Genomic DNA, 20,394 nt, shown 5'->3' with positions numbered 1-20,394 from the left:
AGTTGAAGTCAAAAGCGATATTATTTTTTATCTAATTACTGTTAGATGTAATGTGTATTAGCTACAGATCACCAGGAAGGGAGAGTAAAGTATGTACCGGTACCATGTACCTGCTTTTCATACAGAAAGCTTAACTAAAGATTAAAGAACTTCCCATTGTGATCGGGGCCCTGTTTCAAATTGTTGTTGTTCGTCCTGTGAGCAAGTCACGCTGTGAAAAGTGTTTCCACGATAAGTCCTCATCATATCCTGCATCTGCATACTCCGGACAAAGTGCAATTAGTGTTACATAAACAGCCTTAAATAAACATCTCATCATCATCTACCAGATACCGGTCAGGGGCGTGCGGTGGGGTTTTTGATTTGATCTAGTAATAAATTGTAATAACAAAATAACCAACTTCACTATAATACTATAATAAAAAACTGCGAAGTATTTTGTGGAATTATATTTTATTTGACTAAAATGCAGTGAAACCAAAATAAATATTACCTTGTAAAACATGGCTTTTCAACGAAAATTAATTGGTCATTATTTGAACCCGAAAAATCAATATATGTAGTAGATTATAAACTTTTTTCTTATAACTAATCAACATTATATTAATGTAATGTTTGAATTAAATTCTAGACTTAATTTTGTATTCCTACTCTACCACAAAATAATTATAAAACTATTATGCCCAGCGCCGAAATACCAAAATTGCATCTCTGTGCTGTGCGGCGTGGCGCGGTATTGCGTTCGGATCACATGAAAAATAATGTATTGTTATGCTTCGATTGCTTCCATTGCCTAGTAAGGATTTAAGATTGCGCCTGCGCCCGGACTGCGCGTTTAGTACGGCGCTGGAACGGAATTTCGAATTTGCTTCCATCGCGAAAGTTCTTTAAATCGATACCCAGCCAGCCAGTAGCAAGTACTCGCCAATCAGTACGCGCTTGACAGCGCTGGTAAATGGGTGTGCCGGAGGCTTCGTTGCTTTTAAACATATTTTTTTAAGGCAATAGTAAAATTCCTTCACAATTTATCGCGACTATTAATCAAATTATTATTAATTAATTTGTTTATAGTAATCTTAATGTTAGGTATTATTACGGATAGTTAATTTATTAAATATGCTATTTTATAAACATTATTTGCCAAAATCTAGGGGAAACAATGGTTCCATGCGGTCTATGAACGGACTGCGCATGGTACCGGTATCCGTGTAATAGTAAAAGTGAAGCGCTTTTTGACGCCTGAAGAAGCGGTTGACACGTTCAAATCACATGCTTTATAAAAGAAACAATCGGAAGAACTTAAAAGTGAGTAAACAATTTCTATACAGTCCACAAAATTCTAATTCTGTTATCAGTGTGCAATGCCTGAATGGTATTGAGCTGATCAAACAGTTAACAATAAACTGGACAACGTGGACAAAAGAGTATGGTTTATTAATAAACCCATCTAAAACACAAATTATGTTTGCAGGTAGTCAAAGATTGCTCAGCAAGCTTGACGTATCTTCACTTAATCCTCTTAATGTCAATGGTACCAATATTCAATACAGGAAATCCGTAAAAAATCTAGGAGTACAAATGGATGAACATCTCTGCTGGCGAGCTCATACTAATGAATTAAGCCGCAAAATATTTTTTAGTCTACACTCACAAAGGTTGCAAAAATTCTTAGCCATTAATACTAAATGCACCCTTGTACAAGCATTACTACTATCCATTCTAGATTACGCTTATGTTTCCATGACTGATTTAAGCTGTGAGCAACTCGATAAACTTGAACAACTTCAGAATACATGCATCAGGTACATTTTTGGTTTTAGGAAATATGACCACATTTTTGATGATCGTAGGCAACTGAAATGGCTTACAATTAGACAGCGGAGAGACTATCACTCCCTCTCACTTCTGTTCAATGTAATTCATAGTCCTAACTCTCCTATATACCTGCGTGAAAAATTTCAACGCTTATCAGTTCATGGTTTACCTCTTCGTTCTAATACTCAAGGCACTCTCTTAATACCCATCCACAATTCCTCTTTCTTCTCTAACTCGTAAAGTGTCCATGCGGCTCGACTGTGGAATTATCTCCCATCCACCTTCAAAGATGTTACTACATTATCTCTGTTTCAATCACGTCTGAAGAAACATCTCCCTTCTCTTCCTTTATCTTTCCTTCTTTCCTTTTTCCTCTTTTTTCCTTTTTTCCCATTAAGTAATAGTTTTGATTTGAGGTAATTTATAAACAAATACGTTTATTTATATTTTTATATATCTTTAGTTTTTTAATCTTTATTTTCTATAGAATATGTTCTGTAACTTGAATTAAAAAAATAAAACTTTTATTTGGGAGAAATTGTCGTTTGGCAATAAGCCCGCCAATGTACAAATAACATCAGGTACAAAAAGTTAAATAAATAAATAAACCAATTTTTAATGAATTATTTTGATGTGCGTATTATAATCTCGGTTCTTGAAAGGTTATTGGGGTACTCTTTCCACCTTTAACCCGAAATTGTATATCTCACGAGATTTCTTTATCAACCAAAGTAGTAATGGGACAAACGATTCATTGTTACAGGAAAATAAATCGTAATTCGAATATATTCTTGTAAATTACTGCGATCGACCGTATTTCAAGATGCCCAAATGTTTGTAGACATGTCTGAATATCACTCCGTTGAAGTTATTAATATTGAAATACATCGCAACACGGAGAGAAAGCATTTTTGAGAAGGGACCATGGAAATCTAGGCATTTACAAGGGTAATCACAAGTCATTGGCTGGTTTGTGTGGCTAATTCACACTCTGTGTAACATTCACCATTCTGCCTATGTTTGAACATCCACATTTCCTTAACATGTGGATGTAGACAGTGTGTGAAGTGGCCACTTAAACCAGCCAATCACAGGTCATAAGACAAAAATAGAAATTAACATATTACAACAGAGATGAAAAACATTTTTAAAAAGGTAATACAGAAGTCCAGACAACTACAGGGCTTATTTAGGACTTGTTTAAGTGGCCACTTTACACAATGGGTAACATTCACCATTCAGCCCGTATTTGAATATGTTAATATATGTTGTAATAGAATTAATATAAATAGCTTCCCAGGGAGTTGAATCCAGTTTATCTTCAAAAATTTGGACAAACTCAAAATATTATTGATAAATCAACCTGGTCCATGAAGAAGTATAGAAATTAAAAATAAAAAAAATCAGACGTTGCTTAGTATGCAGGTGAAATAATTTAATTAGATGAATCTCACCCGCATAAATAAAGGTTTCAGCTTATTAACTTCACAAACATCAACAGATGAAAGGATTGAAGGAATACCCATCGGGAATATTAATATTTGATTCTAAATTTATCTCCCACAAACCATCATTAACATGAAAGATCTTCAAATGAAAAAAAAAGAACTGAAGAAATATCTTCTAGATACTTCATAGTGCCTGTTTATAAATAAATTTGTAAAATATAAATAAATGTAATGTAATATAAACCTGTCATAAAAAAAAAAATGTGTCCCACCGAAAAGTCTTTAGACTTAGTGGGTAACAAATTCTTAAATGTGTTTTTTTAATTATAAAAATAAACGCTGCTTTGCACTGAAACTGAAACTGAATGTTACACAGTGTGTAAAGTGGCTACTGAAACGAGCCACCTACATCTATATTCTTCTTTCTGTGCCATATCAGGTCTCCCCGACGTTGGCGATCACTCTAGAGTAGGCATTCCGGTCCTGAGCCAACTGGAACAGCGCCTCGACCCCGCGCACTCCCGTCCAGGGCGTCCAGTCGCGGATGTTTCTCAGTCAGGACATCTGTCGCCTTCCAACTCCACGCTTTCCCTCGATCTTCCCCATCATAATCAGCTGTAGAAGCGCATATTTGCTTCCGCGCATGATATGGTCCAGATCTGCGAGTTTTCTCTGTTTTATTGAGGACAGTAGTTCTTTTTCGGCACTGGCTCGTCTCAACACCTCCACGTTGGTCACTAAATCTGTCCACGGGATTTTCAGCATTCTCCGGTGCTACTACGAGTATATTACTTCTCTGAAATGTTCTTCATCTCTTTTGTAATATGTTAATATTTTATTCAATTTATTTTAAAGGGTAATGAAGTTTGTGGTGGGTATGTCTCGCTTAAAAAACCGTAGCGATAAGTATGTCGTAACTGTCCTACTAAGAAAGAGAAAAAGTATGGTTATTCTGCATTTGTAACTAAAAAAAGCCAAATTAGACTTACGATAATGTACTTCTGGGCAATTTGGGGTATGATTTGTCTAATCAAATGTCAAACTAACCACATAATTGACTATTATTCGATTGTCATTTAGCAGTTACGAATATCACCAGACAGCACACAGAACGAAGTTTTATCAAAATCTCAGTGGACGCGTGACGCGCGATCCGCACATTCTTATAGACTTCGCTAATTGTGTGTTCAAGATGCGCTGTTTGAGTGTCGTTATATTCGCGATTTGCTTCCTGAGCATATTTTGCAACGGGAAATGTCAAAATCTATTTAACAAGGGGGTGCGCGTTCACCCCATCTATCAATTCCGCCCACTAAACTGCCCCCCGGGACAAAAACAAGTTGGAAACGCTTGCAGAACTGCGGAAGAAAAACACAGAGGATGATTTATAAATATAAAAATACCCTTTTGTGAATTTAACGTTGTATTAAATTGCATTAAATTTAACTTTGTCCATTGTCCTTTCCCCGTGAACTTATTATATTTTGTGGTGTTTTTCTGTATAGTGCTGGTATGACGCGTAAAAATTATTACAAAAAAACATAAACCTAACAATGCACCATTGAGAAAGTTCGTTGCTACAGGAAATTGGATATGAAAAATGTTTTTATAAACGCGGTATAAATTATAGCACTTTTTTTAATTAAAAAAAAAAATATTCGCGTTTTTATGATTTGCCAAAATCTCAATTTTGGGGCCATTTTAGGGCTATTAAAACACTCATTAACTTTAAGGTGCCTGGACGAAGGACTCGTCAAGTACCTCCGTTTAGTTGCAACAATTCGCGAACCGTATACTCGTATAATGCTATTCTGAATCGACTCCATGTACTCAACAATTCCGACGTTGCTGATATTTTAAACATAAAGTATCGTTTATACAGGGTGTTCTTTAAACCCTGTCACATTCGAAACCACGATGATCAGTATGGGCAAGAAGACATATTAGCATATTTAAAAAAATATTTAGAACGAACAAATTTATTTTAAAGAAATATTTAAAAAAACAAATGTTTGCGTACTTCTGCAGGGGAGAAGCGAGGGGGGCGCCGCTGCGCGGTTGACGGTATATCAGAATCCCCCTCCCCCTCCACGTTCACCCCTGAAGAAGTAAGCAACCATTTGTTTTTTTTAATATTGTATTTTTGAAAATTTTATTATTTTTAAAAATTTATTTTAATGTGCCAAAATGTCTTTGCTCATACTGATCAACGGGATTTCGGATGTGACAGGGTTTAAAGAACACCCTGTATAAATAAACTTTATTTCATCATTTCAAAGATGGTGAACGGTAATTCACATTTTTAAAATTATAGTGCTTTCTATGTTTACTTTTGTGTACCATATTTCGTGTATAATTATTTTTTAAATTACTTTAATTGTTATTATTATTACTATTGTTTTTGCATTTTTTTAGACAGTATTTAATATACTTATATTTTGTACCTCTTAAAGAAAAAGGTATAAAAAATATTTTATACATACCTTTTAAAATTTTATCTGCACACATTGTTTAATGATTTTTTTTACGTCTAAATATGTTCTTTATACGAAACTGCTGTGATATATTATTTATGTAACATAATACTTATCAAATTGCTTTTTATGTTTTTCACATAATATTGAAGTGTTTATAATCTTTTAAATATAATATGTATCTTTGTAAGGTAAAAGGCACTGCGTACCGTGTATATTAATAAATAAATAAATTTTCAACGAGTTTCAAATAACTCATATGAAAATGGGACTCAATTTGGTTTAGAGTGGGGTTCGAACCTCGGACCTCTGATCCGTGAGTCGGCAACACAAGCCGCAGGACAACGACCCGATATCTTTTTTGAACTACTTGGAAACGTCACAGGTCCATGAGAATAATGTGAAAAGTGCATTGAATGGAATACATTTTCAGTCTGTTGAACATGTAAAAGCGACTCGTTGAAGAGGCTGACTGAGCATTGTTTCGAACGATAGAAGACGCGTACGCAGCGGTGTATGATACCGAGGAGAGTTTGTTCAATTTTGCATTGTGCCAATCAATTTTGGAGTACGGTATAATCGGATGGGGTGGTGCGAGTGACACAGTTTTAAATAGTGTATTTGTTTCACAAAAATCCATAATTAACAGTCCTGATACAGACATCTACTGAGACATGCATTATCGACATAATCAAGAAAGGGGTGCTGCGTTGGTTTGGACACGTGAGCGAATGGACAGCGAAAGAAAGGCTAAAAGAATCATGGCACGATCAAGTCCCAAATATTTGAAGATGGACATGTAAGAGTAGGAATAATCGGCGTGCGTGCATGAGAAGATTAATGTAGAGGAAGAGTGGTCTGTATGCAAACACAGAGTGATATGGCGTTCTATCCTCTCTGCCTACCTCTACGGAGTAACGGCGTGATGGTTTGTTTGCTTGTAACGGACCAATCAGCAGAACTGTGGAACTGCGGAAGAGAACTTGAGTTGTCACACTCGGAGTTCTTTCAGAAATACAAAACTTTAAAAAATCATTGCCTTGAGAATAATACATAATTTGTTTTTTAAATTTTGGTCTAGTTCGAAAAAAAAATATTTGTTGTTTGCTTGTTGTTTGCTTGTTGTTTGTTTGTTGTTTGTTTGTTTGTTCTAACACAAATCTGGTATTTACTTCCATACTATTTACCTTAGCTTAATTAGGACTTTTTGTGTCGTATTTCTGATTAACTGCTTAACTCCGTCATGATAACACAATCAATATTTAAAAAAATTATCAGCATTGTCTTCAATTTTGACTCGCTCCTTCGACATTTTCCCGGCCTTCAGAAAAGCGTTTTACATCAAGAAAAACAACACAAATAAAAAAAGGATGTATTAAAATAAACATTATAAATAAGAAAATTATAAAATAATTACATATCTAATATCGAATCTCTTTAATCATTTCTGAATTAGTCTTCATGCGAACTTCCACTTTGATATCTTCGTCATACTTGTTGACATACGCGTCTTTGAATCCGAATTTCAGAAAGATCATAATAGGAAAATACTTCGCCAAGATGAGGGAAAACAAACCTTTGAGACCCATAAATATCTTGCCGATTTTGGTCTTGTATATGTGTTCGAACGAAAAAATCATGAAGAAAAGGACTATCCTATTGTACCAGCCGAGACCTTCGTAAAACTTATCTCCAGTGACCATCGGGTGAGAGTCTTTACCTTCGTAATCCGAATACCCCAGTCCTTTTTTAAAATTGATATTTTCCAACTGTTTTTGTCTGATTCTATTCTCCTTTGCTTGTGTTATTTCTGCGCCTTTCTTGGTGTATTCGTACCCTTCGCATCCTAGGAGTCTGTACGTGAAATAGTGAAGAGCCCCCTCTGAAATGGACGGGTCCAGATACCACAGCCCTTGGATGAAGGCCGACTTCATGTGGTAGAAGTATTCTGGAGGATTTTCCATCGTTGGCTTGTAAACGCCGACGCACAAAGCTTCTGACACTAGGAGAGTTTCATCCAACGATGGTCTGAAAGGGTTATATCTGAAAAGAAGAAAAATGTTAGTGATTAATTCACAATATTTGTACCCACAATTAATGTTATTATTCTTTTACATCATAGGATCTGATGTTTTGGTATTACACAAATAATGCAAAAGTTAATTTTTTTCTATGATTTCTTTGAGTATATTTCAGTGATAGCTTTCACCTGCTTATTCGGGGCGTTTTGCTATCGCAGTAATGTAACAGCCGGTGACAGTTGACTGTTATTATTTTTAATTACTATTCTATTTTAATCGCTCCTTAACCGAACTTGAGTGAAGTTATATAATATACTAGCGGACCCGACAGACGTTGTTCTGCCCGAACTTTAACTTGCCTGCTTTTAGCATGGAAAAATACTTTTTAGTGATAAGTAGGTACCTAGGTACTCGTTTATGATTGAATTCCAAAGCTAAAAATTATTAATATTTAAATATTGAATTTAAGTAGGTACCAAGGTACTTGTTCATGGTTGAGTTCCAAAACATAAAATAATTCATTTTTAAATATGGAATTCTTATTGCAAATGTCAACCTCGGCTCTTCTGACCAACAGGTGTACACTTTATTCGTGAATGCGATTTTCAAAAATGTATTGAATGTCAATTAATATCAGTTAATATCATTTTAATATTACCAAAAATACAGTAAAAAGAAATAAAAGAAATTATAAGCAATGTAAGGAAATAATCTGATTGGGATCCATAAAAAACGAATGTTGTTTGTAAACATTCAAAAACAAACTTTTTTTAAACACAAAAAAACAACATCCTTCCTTTTTTTGTATGTGCATGCTTGTCGAATGCAACACTGCTACCAGCCCTACGGCGATGAAAAAAATATTTATGCTTCTGACTTTTTTAAGGATTCGATTGAAAATTTTAATATCTACGAACAGGCGCAGAGCAAAGATCTACATTTCGCTGAAAACCACACATCAAGAGGTTAAGCCTTTTAGGAGTTCAGTATAAGATAAATAATTTTGTGGTTTTGGTAGCATTATTTTGAGTGACATTTTTTTTTTTTACAGAACAGGTAATACCTAGTAAGTTAGTTAACCGCCATAGTTATAATAATTTATGTTACAAACCTTTTTTACTTTTTTATTTGTTTTCTCTATTGTAAGAATAAAGGTGTACTCCACTACATTAAATGCCGATTTTGTCGGGACTGAATCTGAATCTATTACATATAGATTGCACCAAATAGTAATTTCAGGTTTTTAGGACAAAAAATATTTAATGTCAATACATATAATCCCGAACATTTCTAAACCATGATTTGGGTTGGGAGATGCCAGAAAATTTGTTAAACACATGTCAATAATAAAAAGGAAAATTTAAATTGTATAATAAATTTACTAGTAGGTACTAATGTTTTTTGTTTATTTTGCTTAACACATAAAAATGTCTGCCATAAAAGAGGTGTACCTAGTAAGAAAAATCCAGAGAAATTTACTACCAAAAATGTAGTAGATAAATTCAATATTATATTTGTTAATAAATTATTATTATTATCTAGCATTACTTTACGGCTAGAAAATGAACTGCTGGAGATGGTGCACCAATTTAAAATATCTCGGCAGAATTATTACAAAGTCTGTAGACCCAGGGCATATCTTCATCGGTACATACTGAGACGGTATAAACTAATATCGATATATATGTACGAAAGTGCGAATATTTGTATAAGAATTCAAAGTATTTTCGTCGGTAACCGGTAATTGAACATGTTTAGAAAAAAAAATGTAAACATATTCTATTTTTACATAATACAGAAAACTTAATTTTACTTTGTAGATAAAACTGAAGATATAATTTAACTTCCCATCAGAATACGTACCCTGACGTGGAGGTGAAACGCAAGATCAAAATAGCCTGTAGCACAGTCAACAAAATGATAACAATATTCTGGGATAATAAATTTTAAACTTTTCAATTTAAAACTTAGGCAGAAAATGGTGAAGTGTTATGTTTGGTCTTTTTTTGTATGGCTCAGAAACATAGACTTTGCAAGCATAAACTGTGAACCGGTCGGAGGGTATAGAGATGTGGCTTCACAGAAAAATGCTTTATACCGTGGGCAGATTTGGTCAGCAATGTAGAGATCCCGAGGAAAGCTTATTACAACAGACAGTTGTTAAAATGTATAAAGGTCCGTAAGATTTGTATAAAATCCTCCAACTTATACTAATGGGCAATATTGAGGGACAACGTGGACCTGACAGAAGGCAAACGTCTTCGCTGCGCAACATAAGAGTCTGGACCGGAATGAGATGTGTGGAAGAGTTGTTCAGGGCAGCGCGAGACAAAGAAGCCCTTTCAAAAGTGATTGCCAACGCCGGAGACACCTGATATGGCAAAAGAAGAAGAATTAAGAATGAAATGTTTGCAATTATGGACGAGGTTTCCTGGTGATGTACAGGATTCGAACCTGGAAACCCTCGGCGTGAGTCAAGAATATTTTATACTTTGTGACACATTTTATGAAACGAGATATGCAGCATGTAAATCTATGGTTTTCAATTTATAAAATTAGTCACCTTGCTGGTGGTATTTTTTCCATTGGATAATAGGCAGGCTAGTTTAATTTCGACTCACTTGTCTTGTATTCCGATCATGTATCCGATCGTCCTCCAGAAGTGCGAAAAGGCTTCCAGATCCTTTCTGTTGTCGTGGGACATTCCCAGGAGATGAGGCCTGACGAGGCTTAGCCCCCCGAAGGCGTTGAGAGTCAGCACCAAGTCTCTCTGGGAGATGTGACCGTCCTTCTTCAGGACAGATATGTGGGACCACTTGATGTGGCGCTCGCGGACCACGCGCAGAGATTTCCACGCGCTGAAATAAACAATCGAATTAAAGATAGCTGAAGAATAAAATAAAATCAGTCTTTATATATATTTCCCCATGTCCGGGCGGATAAGAATCCAGTTCTGTGACTCGATAGCTGCTCTTAGACAAAAATCCTGAATTAAGAAATCAAAAGATAAGTCCTCTTCATCGTGAAGTGGTTGGCGCGTTTGCTTATCATTCTTAAGATCCCGAGATATTTTTTCTTTCAGGGTGGACGTAAAATATTAATTTAAAAGGTTGTGTAACGGCAATACCTCATTATTTCTGGCAGTGTAAGTGTAAGACTGATCACATTACCTTAATGTATCAGATGATCGAAATACAAAGCATTTGAGAGGCCGTGTATAGTATGTGGCGGCAAGTTACCTCCACCTGTCCTTTTTATATTTTTATTATTTATACATTTTATCATATTACATACATTTTTTTGTTCACTTTGCCCAGCTAAAATTTTTTTTTTTAAAAATATATGCGAAACTTCATGATTGCCTTTTGTATTTTTTAAATTATTTTTATATTTTATTTTCAACATCCAGTAAGAATTTCGTCTCATCTGGGTAAAATTTATAATATTCACCTGAGATTGTTAAGAGGGATTGACCCGGATAGCATAATCCGTGAGGCGAAACATATGGGCGAAGGTGTATATTTTAAATTCTGTAATGTCCTGCCGGTAAAACAACTTTGTGACTATAAATTGATTGTAGATCACTTTGTTGATCCGGAATATAAAAAAAGAGTTTCCCACGCCCACAACACTAGATTAAAAATTAAGGGCTCCCTGATCGTTCCCCGAATTACAAATTACTTCGGAGAGCGAATATTAAATTGCGTTGTTCCAAGGTTGTTCAATGATCTCCCACAAACCATCATTAACATGAAAGATCTTCAAATGAAAAAATAAGAACTGAAGAAATATCTTCTAATAAATAAATTTGTAAAATATAAATAAAATAAACGTATCATAAAAATAAAAAAATATGTCCCACCGAAAAGTCTGACTTAGTGGCTAAAAATTGTAGTATGTATTCTAAATTATTTAATAAACGCTGCTTTGCAGCACTGAAACTAAATCTCCAATCCGCGGCATGCATTAACTTCTCTGACTCCCACGACCAATGTCATGAAAGAGCGAGGTCAACACTTTCCTCAACTTGACAACACTCCCGCTTTTCAATAATTCTGGCAAAAAATATGCACCTTCTTGCCAACATAATAGAGTTGCCTCGATGCCTGAACAGTGTTGACCCCTTCACTTAGTATCAGAATTGTTGGAGTGTCTTATATTATGGTTGCGGTTGACGCTTGGGTATTGTCTCTTTTTGTGTGTAATCATTGTGGCAAGTCACGCAACATTGTTATATGAGTTCGGATTCATTTCTATACTCAAGTAAACTTACTCGGTTCCTGGCTTCAGCTCGTTGACGTACCAGGAGTGGAAGTGCTTGATCGTGGAGAGGTATCTCCTGTAGGCCGAGAAGACGGACGATGACCTGTGGGTCTTCATGAGAATGGTCAGGATGGTAGATATACCAAACAGGGCCATGACTCCGCACAGCGTGCCCAGGGTGTGAGCGGCGGCATTGTTTTTTATGTACCGTTGACCTCTGTAAAGTAAACAAGCGTATTAATAAATATTGTTTAATCTTATTTGAAGTTTTTTTTAAATGTGAAAACGTTTATTCGCTCGTCACAGTAGGATCAGATTTGTAACAAAATAATCGCTTTTATCGAAGAGACTAATAATGCGTTGGTTGAGACAGCAACGGATAGATCATAATACTTTTTTAGTGTACTCCCCGGGCTGGTATTCCAAACGGGTGGGAACCCGTAGAAAAACCATCTATCTCGTGAATTTAGATACAAAATACACGAGATAAAGCGTTTTCTACGGCTGCGAAAGCGCTTCAAAATAGCACCCCAGGAGTTCCAACAAACTCATTTTGGGACAGAATAATACTTACATAAAGGTATGGTAGTAATATAGTAACACGTAATAATATGTACACAAAACTGAAATAACATAGCAAGTTAAGTATATTATACAAAGAAATTAAAACAAAATATAATCAAATAAACATTTACTCATAAATAGTAAGAAATATCTGAGGTAAAACAAGAACTTAAAACTAGATTTCACTGTGTAAAAAAGGCCGTGTATCGAATAAATGTCACACCAACCTTTTGTACTTTTCCCTGTCGAACCAGGGGGGAAGAGAGTGGTCGATTTCTGACACTTTGCAAGTGTCACAGGGATGCTTGTGCGCTTCTCCGAATACCAGCAACTTGATATGTTCCTCCACGGGCAAAACTAGAAGCATACACAAATGTACAGTAAGTAAAGTTCATTCAACGACGTCTGTAATTTTATTTACGACAATATGATAGACTAAAAATTAAAACTTCACTCCACCAGACTGGCTAAGTCAAGATCGAAACCGTTTGAAATGTGTTGATGAATGTCTAGGTATTGACATTTGCTATATTTACTATTTTGCGTGAACCGGTCGCCAGTAGCTCAATCACAAATAACTATCGACGTGCTCATAAGTGACGTGATGACAATTTCTCATCGCGATCACAATGGAACATCCGCGAAAACCTAATATTAAATGTCAAAATATTTACGTTTAGCGACGTTATAATCCTGCTGCGCAATCACATATTTGAATTTCACCGGTGTAAATATGGAAAATATTCAAAAACTGTTATTTTTATTTATCTATTTATTATGCTATTTATTGCATTTAGCTGGCGCGGCGGTTGGCAAGCCAAATGTCAAGAAAAGCTTTAATTTTTTTATTAGATACTCCGTACTATTTTGCAAATGTAATATCTGTACCTCAGAAGCAGACGGATGCAAATCCAGAATTTGACGAAATGACATTTCGATTTTCGTATCCAGTTTATGATCATGTCCATTGATTTTGAAGAAATGTACGTCTTATAATGAAAGAAACAATGTATTAAGATACTGAAAATATAAATAAATGCTATAAGTTATTAGAAATCACTTAGAGAAAGTTGATTCTTTAGGCTTTTGTTGAACATTTGACTTGTGGATTTGCATCCGTCTGCCTCTGAGGTACAGATATATTGTATTATTTTTTATAGTAAACTCCGATTTTTTGCCAGTGAACTGTATTTATTTACGAGGAAAACAAACTGACACACGCGTCGACTTATGACTGCGATAACTATTGTGATCGCTCAAATGCTTGTCATTTTTTTGCACGTCGATAGTTATTTGTGATTAAGCTACTGTTATTCTTAATTTGTTGATTTAAGTATCACTTGTCTGATATTTCTATAGTGAGCAGGCAGAAAAGTGAATGTTACACAGTGATCAGGTTTTAATGCCTGGCCAAAATGCTATCAAAAATGCGTAAATCTTAAAATTGAACTGCATATTTGTGGGTGAATTTAATTTGAGAAGTCATACATACTGTTTTCGTTATTTTCACAAACCATTTCTGAACTATTTCTCCCGTCTAAAGATAGATTTCCCTATTGAAGTTAGTATCACCTACTTATTTAATTATTTTCACACATAACTAGATTAATTGAGAAAAAGCGATCAAATTTTTTGACTAACACGGGAAGTTATCTAACTCCGAGATCAACAAACCAACTAAAACGAGATTCGGAGTTCGTCGTTTGGTTCACACTAGTACTATGTACTCGTACCATAATATGTGGGATTCAATCACGCTGAGCAGAGACGGCAAGGACATCGGCATAATTATGCATGTCGATGGGCAGAATGAGACGAATATCGAATTTTTAAATTATATTTATTTTCTTTATAGTCAAACCTCTTACCTAGTTCTCTCCTATACACGTTTTAAATTACTTTTTATATTTACGCACCGACACATACGCACCCTCACCCATTCATTTACACACATTCATATACACATACATGAATACAAACGTCGCACACATACAATTTAAAAACTCTCTTCTTATGATATATTATGTTTGGATTTTTTTGATTGCTCTAGGATTGTTAATATATTTCTACTTATTTTTTTTATGTAAATAGCTGTAAATTCCTAAATAAATAAATAAATAAGGGGCGTGGCCAATGCAATGACCGTTTTTGCGGGAATTTTAAATAACAAATTAAAATATTTTTTATGCTACCAATAAGTAGCAAAAAAATAATTAAAAAGTCTGAACAGTATTCCATAGACCTTTATTACCTAAAAAAATGTTTTAGAAAAAGCTATATTGCCATATTTACAATTGGTTGTTCGGAGTAATCTGAATATGATAAAAAAATAATTTATCAGTCAGAATAACGCCACCCAAACCACAAAAATTTACAAATGTAAATGAAAAATCTACGCAAAAAGTTCGGTTAATAATAGGGTATAATCACTTTTCACTTTTTATTTTGCAAAAAATAGAGAAAAACATTACGATGGTAACTGTACAGTTTTTTTTTTTATGTCCACGCATTAATTTTTCAGATCGGTTTAAAAACGTATACTTTTAATTGGCGCCAAAACGACCATTCGGATGCCGAATGGGCTTGTGACGTCACGCGTTACGAATCCGACTGACCGTTCAAACAAATTCATACGAATTTGTATAGCCTACGTGTTGTTTTTGTTGTAATCGGTTGTTTTACACTTTTTTAACTAATTAACGCGCATAAAATATCTTTAGTTATAAGATTCAAGTACTGTTTAGTTCCGATGTGCACAAACACTACGGTGAAGACCCCAAATAAATATTTTTGGCTATTCCTAGTACCTAATGAAAAAATGCGGAAAAAATGGTTGATCGCATTTGAACGTTATGAAACGAGATGTTAAAAAAAACAAACTACTTTACTTTTCTCCGTAGATCTTGTTCAGTATAAAATACTAAATTTAATGATGTAGACTATAGACTATAAAAAATTACCATCAGTATGTACTGAAATTAGCACTTATAAAGCTTGACAGGTACTACAATACTAAAATAGTTAATTTTTTTAACGTTCTTGTTTATATTTGTATTATATTTCTGTACTTATGTTACTAAGTTTAATTTGTACTTGAATGTAACCTATGGCATTGTCTCCGTAATTTTCCCTTGCTGATATATGAATAAATAAATCACAATTAATGAAAAAAAGGCATTAACACGCACTCGAGCAACAGAAAAGTTGTGTCAAAGTCGCGTTACTTCTCTTTTGCATTAAATGTACACGAAACAATATATTTATAGTGCATGCAAATAATACAACTATTTAAATGAATACATTCTAGAAGCAAACATTTTATATTTCCTTACCTTGTGACTGTAATTGTTTAAAAGTTTGTATTGGATGAGAAAAAAATACCCATCATGATTATATCAATTTTGGGCAAGTTATCAGATTTTCCTTGTAAAAAATCAATGTCAGTCATAATGCTATGGATGTTTATAAATGAACACAAAAAAAAAACAAAGGAAAATACGAAATTTAACCGTAAAACAAATAAAAAGCCACAAGCCGCCCGCGTCGGACGATCTCAGTATAGGATTTGAGTGAACGTAGGATATATAAGTCACGCGTGACGTCATCAACCTTTTGGCCAGTTACAAGCCGTTTTATTTCTATTAAACTTTAAATAGGAAATTATAAATGAAAACATTCGTTTTAGATTTTTATAATTAAATGCTCGCAATCGTAAAAATATTATTTAAATACTAAATATATTTAAAATCATATCCCCAGTTTATCAAAATACCCTATTGAATAGTGAAGAATCTGTTATTTAAAATAACATTCGTCCGTGTTGGCGACTGTTACATGCTACGGGCCTTACAGAATCTGTCCATTTGTCAGTCAAAAATGTGAGATAGGTATTTATATGATTTTATCGAAATTCCAAATACTATCCTGTAATTTAGCACCAAAAATTATCCGACTGGGTCCATCTGGTCAACAAGTACAAAGTCCGATTTTAACCTTACGAAACACAGGTGAAATAATTAAATAAACATGAATCATTTGTGTGTTTTTTATAAATTGTAGGTACATAATATGTAGCTTCAAATTCTGACGGAGAGATAATATTATAACAATGTGATTTGAAATCTCAGTCAAAGAATTAATAAAAGATAGAGCAAACGTGTAAGAGATAACTTTATTTGTAAAACGAATTATATAAATACTGTCCGTAAAATTCATAATGATTCAAAATAACTTGGCGATTACGAGTATAAAAGTTGGACCATGTTTTTAATGCAAGATTCACATTTAAATATAAAGACGGGCCTAAAATTATAAAACTTCAAAGTAAATAAGACAAAAAAGCTGAAAAATTATTTTTTTAAATTGTGCTCCAATTTAAAGAAAATTGAATGATGTATAAATATGCAACGGACCACTCGCAAGAGATCAAAGTCAGAATAGAGATGATGGGAGACTGCTTTTTCAGGATGCGTGACCTTTTTTGCAGTAGAGACTTTAATTTAGACCTCCGAATTGCTCGATGTTACGTCCTCTCAGTACTTTTTTACGCCGTCGAAACGTGGACACTCACCCAAAACACTTCAAAAAAGATCGAAGCCTTTGAAATGTGGTGCTACAGGAGGATATTAAAAATCTCCTGGTGGATAGAGTTCGCAACGATGATGTTCTCCGACGAATGGAAAAAGATAAAGAGGTACTGAAGACCATAAAGAAAAGAAAACTTGAGTACTTTGGGCGTGTGATGAGAGGCGAAAAATATAACATTTTACAAGTCATTCTACAGGGAAGGATTAAAGGAAGACGCAGTGCAGGTAGAAGGCGCATCTCTTGGCTTAAGAACATCCGCGACTGGTTCCATTGCAGCACCCAGTCTTTGTTCAGGGCAGCTACCAATAAAGGAAGAATCGCAACGATGATCTCCAACCTCCATCGGGGAGAGGAACCATAAAAAGAAGATGATGAATATGCAGCGAGGTCGAAATGTTTTATAAGTATTCATTAGATTTATTTTTATTCTCAAGTTTAAATTGTTTTTACAGTTCAGGTAAAATAGGAATCATAGAATTAAGAATAGTCCAGAAGGAACGGAAGGTAGAATCATATTTGAATACATCGGACTGTGTCCAAAACTTCCCCCACTTTGCCTCACTTTCACCGCGCGCATGCGTGAGGTCACCGCGTAATGTTGCCAGATCGAGAAAAATATAATCATAACACAAATGTTAGATAATTATATCAAAAAGAAAAAAGCGATTTGTTAATTTCTCTGAAATTTTATTGTACACGCGGAAACATTGACTGACACAACAGAGTAGATAAGTCATTTAATAAGAGTAATTTAACTAGTGAATTTTGAATTAAAAAATGAAACAAATTTTATTTTACATAAAACGGATATTTTTATGTCGCGTTTAATAATATTTTATGTTTTAAAGATTTCGTGGGTCAAATGTCCACCACGGCGTTGTTTACTCCGAGAGGTCAAATTATCATTAGATGAGCAAAGCGTAAAAAATGTGACTACTCTGGGAACACTAACAAAAATTCCATTTTGTTTTCTTCGACAAGCTGACAGATGGAAAAATAATTTAATTTTAAAGTAATGCATTTGCTACATACACATGCATTTGCTACTTACACATGAAATGCGATCCCACTCCGTTTCTTTTAGATCTCAGCAGTATTTCTACACTTTAAAACGGGTCTAAAAAAAAGTTTGATCGAGTTGTGGTCCCGTGGCTAGTGTCTCGGACTCACGGATCAAAGGTCCGTGGTTCGAATCCCACTCTACCCCAACTTGATTCCCATTTTCTAATAGTGAGTTATTTACAACTCGTTGAAAATGGCCCTCAAGATTGAATATTTGCGTAAATAATAAAAACACAAATATTTATTTAAAAAAAAAAAAAAAACGACACAACGTGGCATAGTTGAATTCAAATCGAGCATTGCGTACTGAGCGACGTCTGCAAAGAAAATAATGTGTCAACACTTAAAAACATTCCTTCAAGAGTAGTTAAGTTGCCTTCTATTTAATGCGCGTAGGCGGTTTCTGGACTATTATTAATTCTATGATAGGAAGATACTTTTGACTCTTGATAGATTACAATAGTAACATTTTTTTTTATTTCGTTAAATAATTATATTTTCCGTCAGATGGGGGGGATAGAAACGGATGTTTGTATTTACGACCAAATAACTAAAAATAAAATCAATTAAAAAAAATCATAAAAGCAGTTTACTTATTTGTTTAATTTAGTCATTCAACAGGAGAACTAATTAACGGGGACCGTCACAATAGATCTTCACGGGTCGCAGTGACGTCAGAAGCTTATATAGCACTGCCCCCTGTTTCAAAGGATAATAACAGGGTACTAATTTAATAAATATCTTACTATGTGAACCTGTTTCGTCCGCCATCTTGTGCACACCGATGTTACTGTCAAAACAAAACTTTGTAGTGTAATTGAGTTTTTGACAGAACAGTATATAAATGAGCTATACGTGAATAATTATCTCAGGTCAGTTAAGATTAGAAAAATGTAGATAAAAAAATATATCGCAAAATAGACAAATTATTATCTCATACGTAATGATAGCGAAGGCATTGTAATTTATTTTTGTCACCGGATTTATCAAAACATCACAACAATCAGAAGTGTAATAAATATTATTATTGTGAACATTGGACGGTGGCAAATAGTTTTTTATTTATTCGATACTTCCAGATTGTCAAAAAGATAATTTTTAAATTACATTGGCGTCCACTTTTCTGAATGAGGAAGTGAAGTGTTTCTATGAAAAACTATCGGGTAAAAAAAAAAATTTTATTACTTTTAGCATAAAAAACGGTCATCGCATTGGCCACGCTGCTAATACGTCACAATTCATGTTAATTTTGAACTTTGTAACCGTTTATTTTTTATTGAACATCATCACGAATCTTGTCGTCACAATCATCAAGGCCAAACATATTGCGTTTTCCTAGTGACATATTTTTTTATAATTTATTTTTCAATGTTATGTATGAAAACATTTCTTCACAATATCCGTATTGATTTTGAAAATACAATTAACTTTTCTAAATACATTTCATGAATTTTTATCGGTATTCGTCTCAGAGTAATAATGCGTCAACTTATAGAGAAGCCCTATCACTATGTTTCATAGAACGCAAGCGATGTTGGTTAGCAACAAATTGGCGGCTATTTTGTTTTGTTTGACAACATAGGCATAACGGTTGTATCGGATGCTTTTGTCGCTGTGCTTGCTTTGTAAATAACTTAGATATTTACGTTATAATAAATAAACATTGACTGTGGTGAATCGCAGTATGTTTGGTTGCAGCAGTAGGAGCGTCAAAGGTGTTAAAGGAGTCAGTTTTCACAGGTAATTGATTTCGAATATTTTCCCATGTTTTGCATTGATTTTTGGCATTTATTGTCCTGACACGTGGATTATGTTGCTTAAAAACTTTCCTTATATCAACATATTTACTTCAGATACTATTTTTCTCAATTTAGGGGATAAATTTGTGAATTAAAGTATGTTCACTGTTGATAATGACAGTTGATTACGGGTAATATTTCGGAGCCGCACTAGGCATCCATATAAAGTTTGAATCTTTATCGAGTAGAGGTCGATTCAAATTTTACTCGAAAATAGCAACGTTAACCTTGAAATCGCATCTAAAATGACGTGTTCAAATTTCAGGCCGCTACGACTCGCCGTTTCGGAGATGTGACGGACAAACAAACAAACTCAACACAGGACTTTGGTTCCATGGACTTGGGATTTATGTCTCAATAA

The 20,394-nt window shown here is 34.4% G+C and overlaps 1 protein-coding gene across 2 annotated transcripts; it reads right to left on the bottom strand.

Moving 5' to 3' along the window:
* Window positions 1–7,129: 7,129 nt before the first annotated feature.
* Window positions 7,130–19,754, bottom strand: LOC148270930 (uncharacterized). 2 transcript variants are annotated; one of them, XM_088242028.1, is made up of 5 exons: window positions 18,981–19,754; window positions 12,813–12,942; window positions 12,032–12,238; window positions 10,380–10,616; window positions 7,130–7,780 (listed from the first exon to the last, which is right to left on the bottom strand). In XM_088242028.1, exons 1-5 carry the CDS (start codon window positions 19,003–19,005, stop codon window positions 7,159–7,161), a joined length of 1,221 nt encoding a protein of 406 aa, XP_088098154.1. In that variant the 5' UTR covers window positions 19,006–19,754; the 3' UTR covers window positions 7,130–7,158. The 2 variants fall into 2 exon arrangements, with proteins under 2 accessions (XP_088098154.1, XP_088098155.1); XM_088242029.1 differs by lacking the exon at window positions 18,981–19,754 and adding an exon at window positions 14,078–14,321.
* Between the last annotated feature and the right edge of the window lie 640 nt (window positions 19,755–20,394).

Source organism: Micrasema longulum, unplaced genomic scaffold (genome assembly GCF_059751315.1).
Source record: "Micrasema longulum isolate JH-2025_06_02 unplaced genomic scaffold, ASM5975131v1 h1tg003253l, whole genome shotgun sequence".
In the NCBI taxonomy this organism is placed as follows: domain Eukaryota; kingdom Metazoa; phylum Arthropoda; class Insecta; order Trichoptera; family Brachycentridae; genus Micrasema; species Micrasema longulum.
Note: the sequence above shows the minus strand (reverse complement) of the source record. Positions and strands in the feature narration are given on the sequence as shown.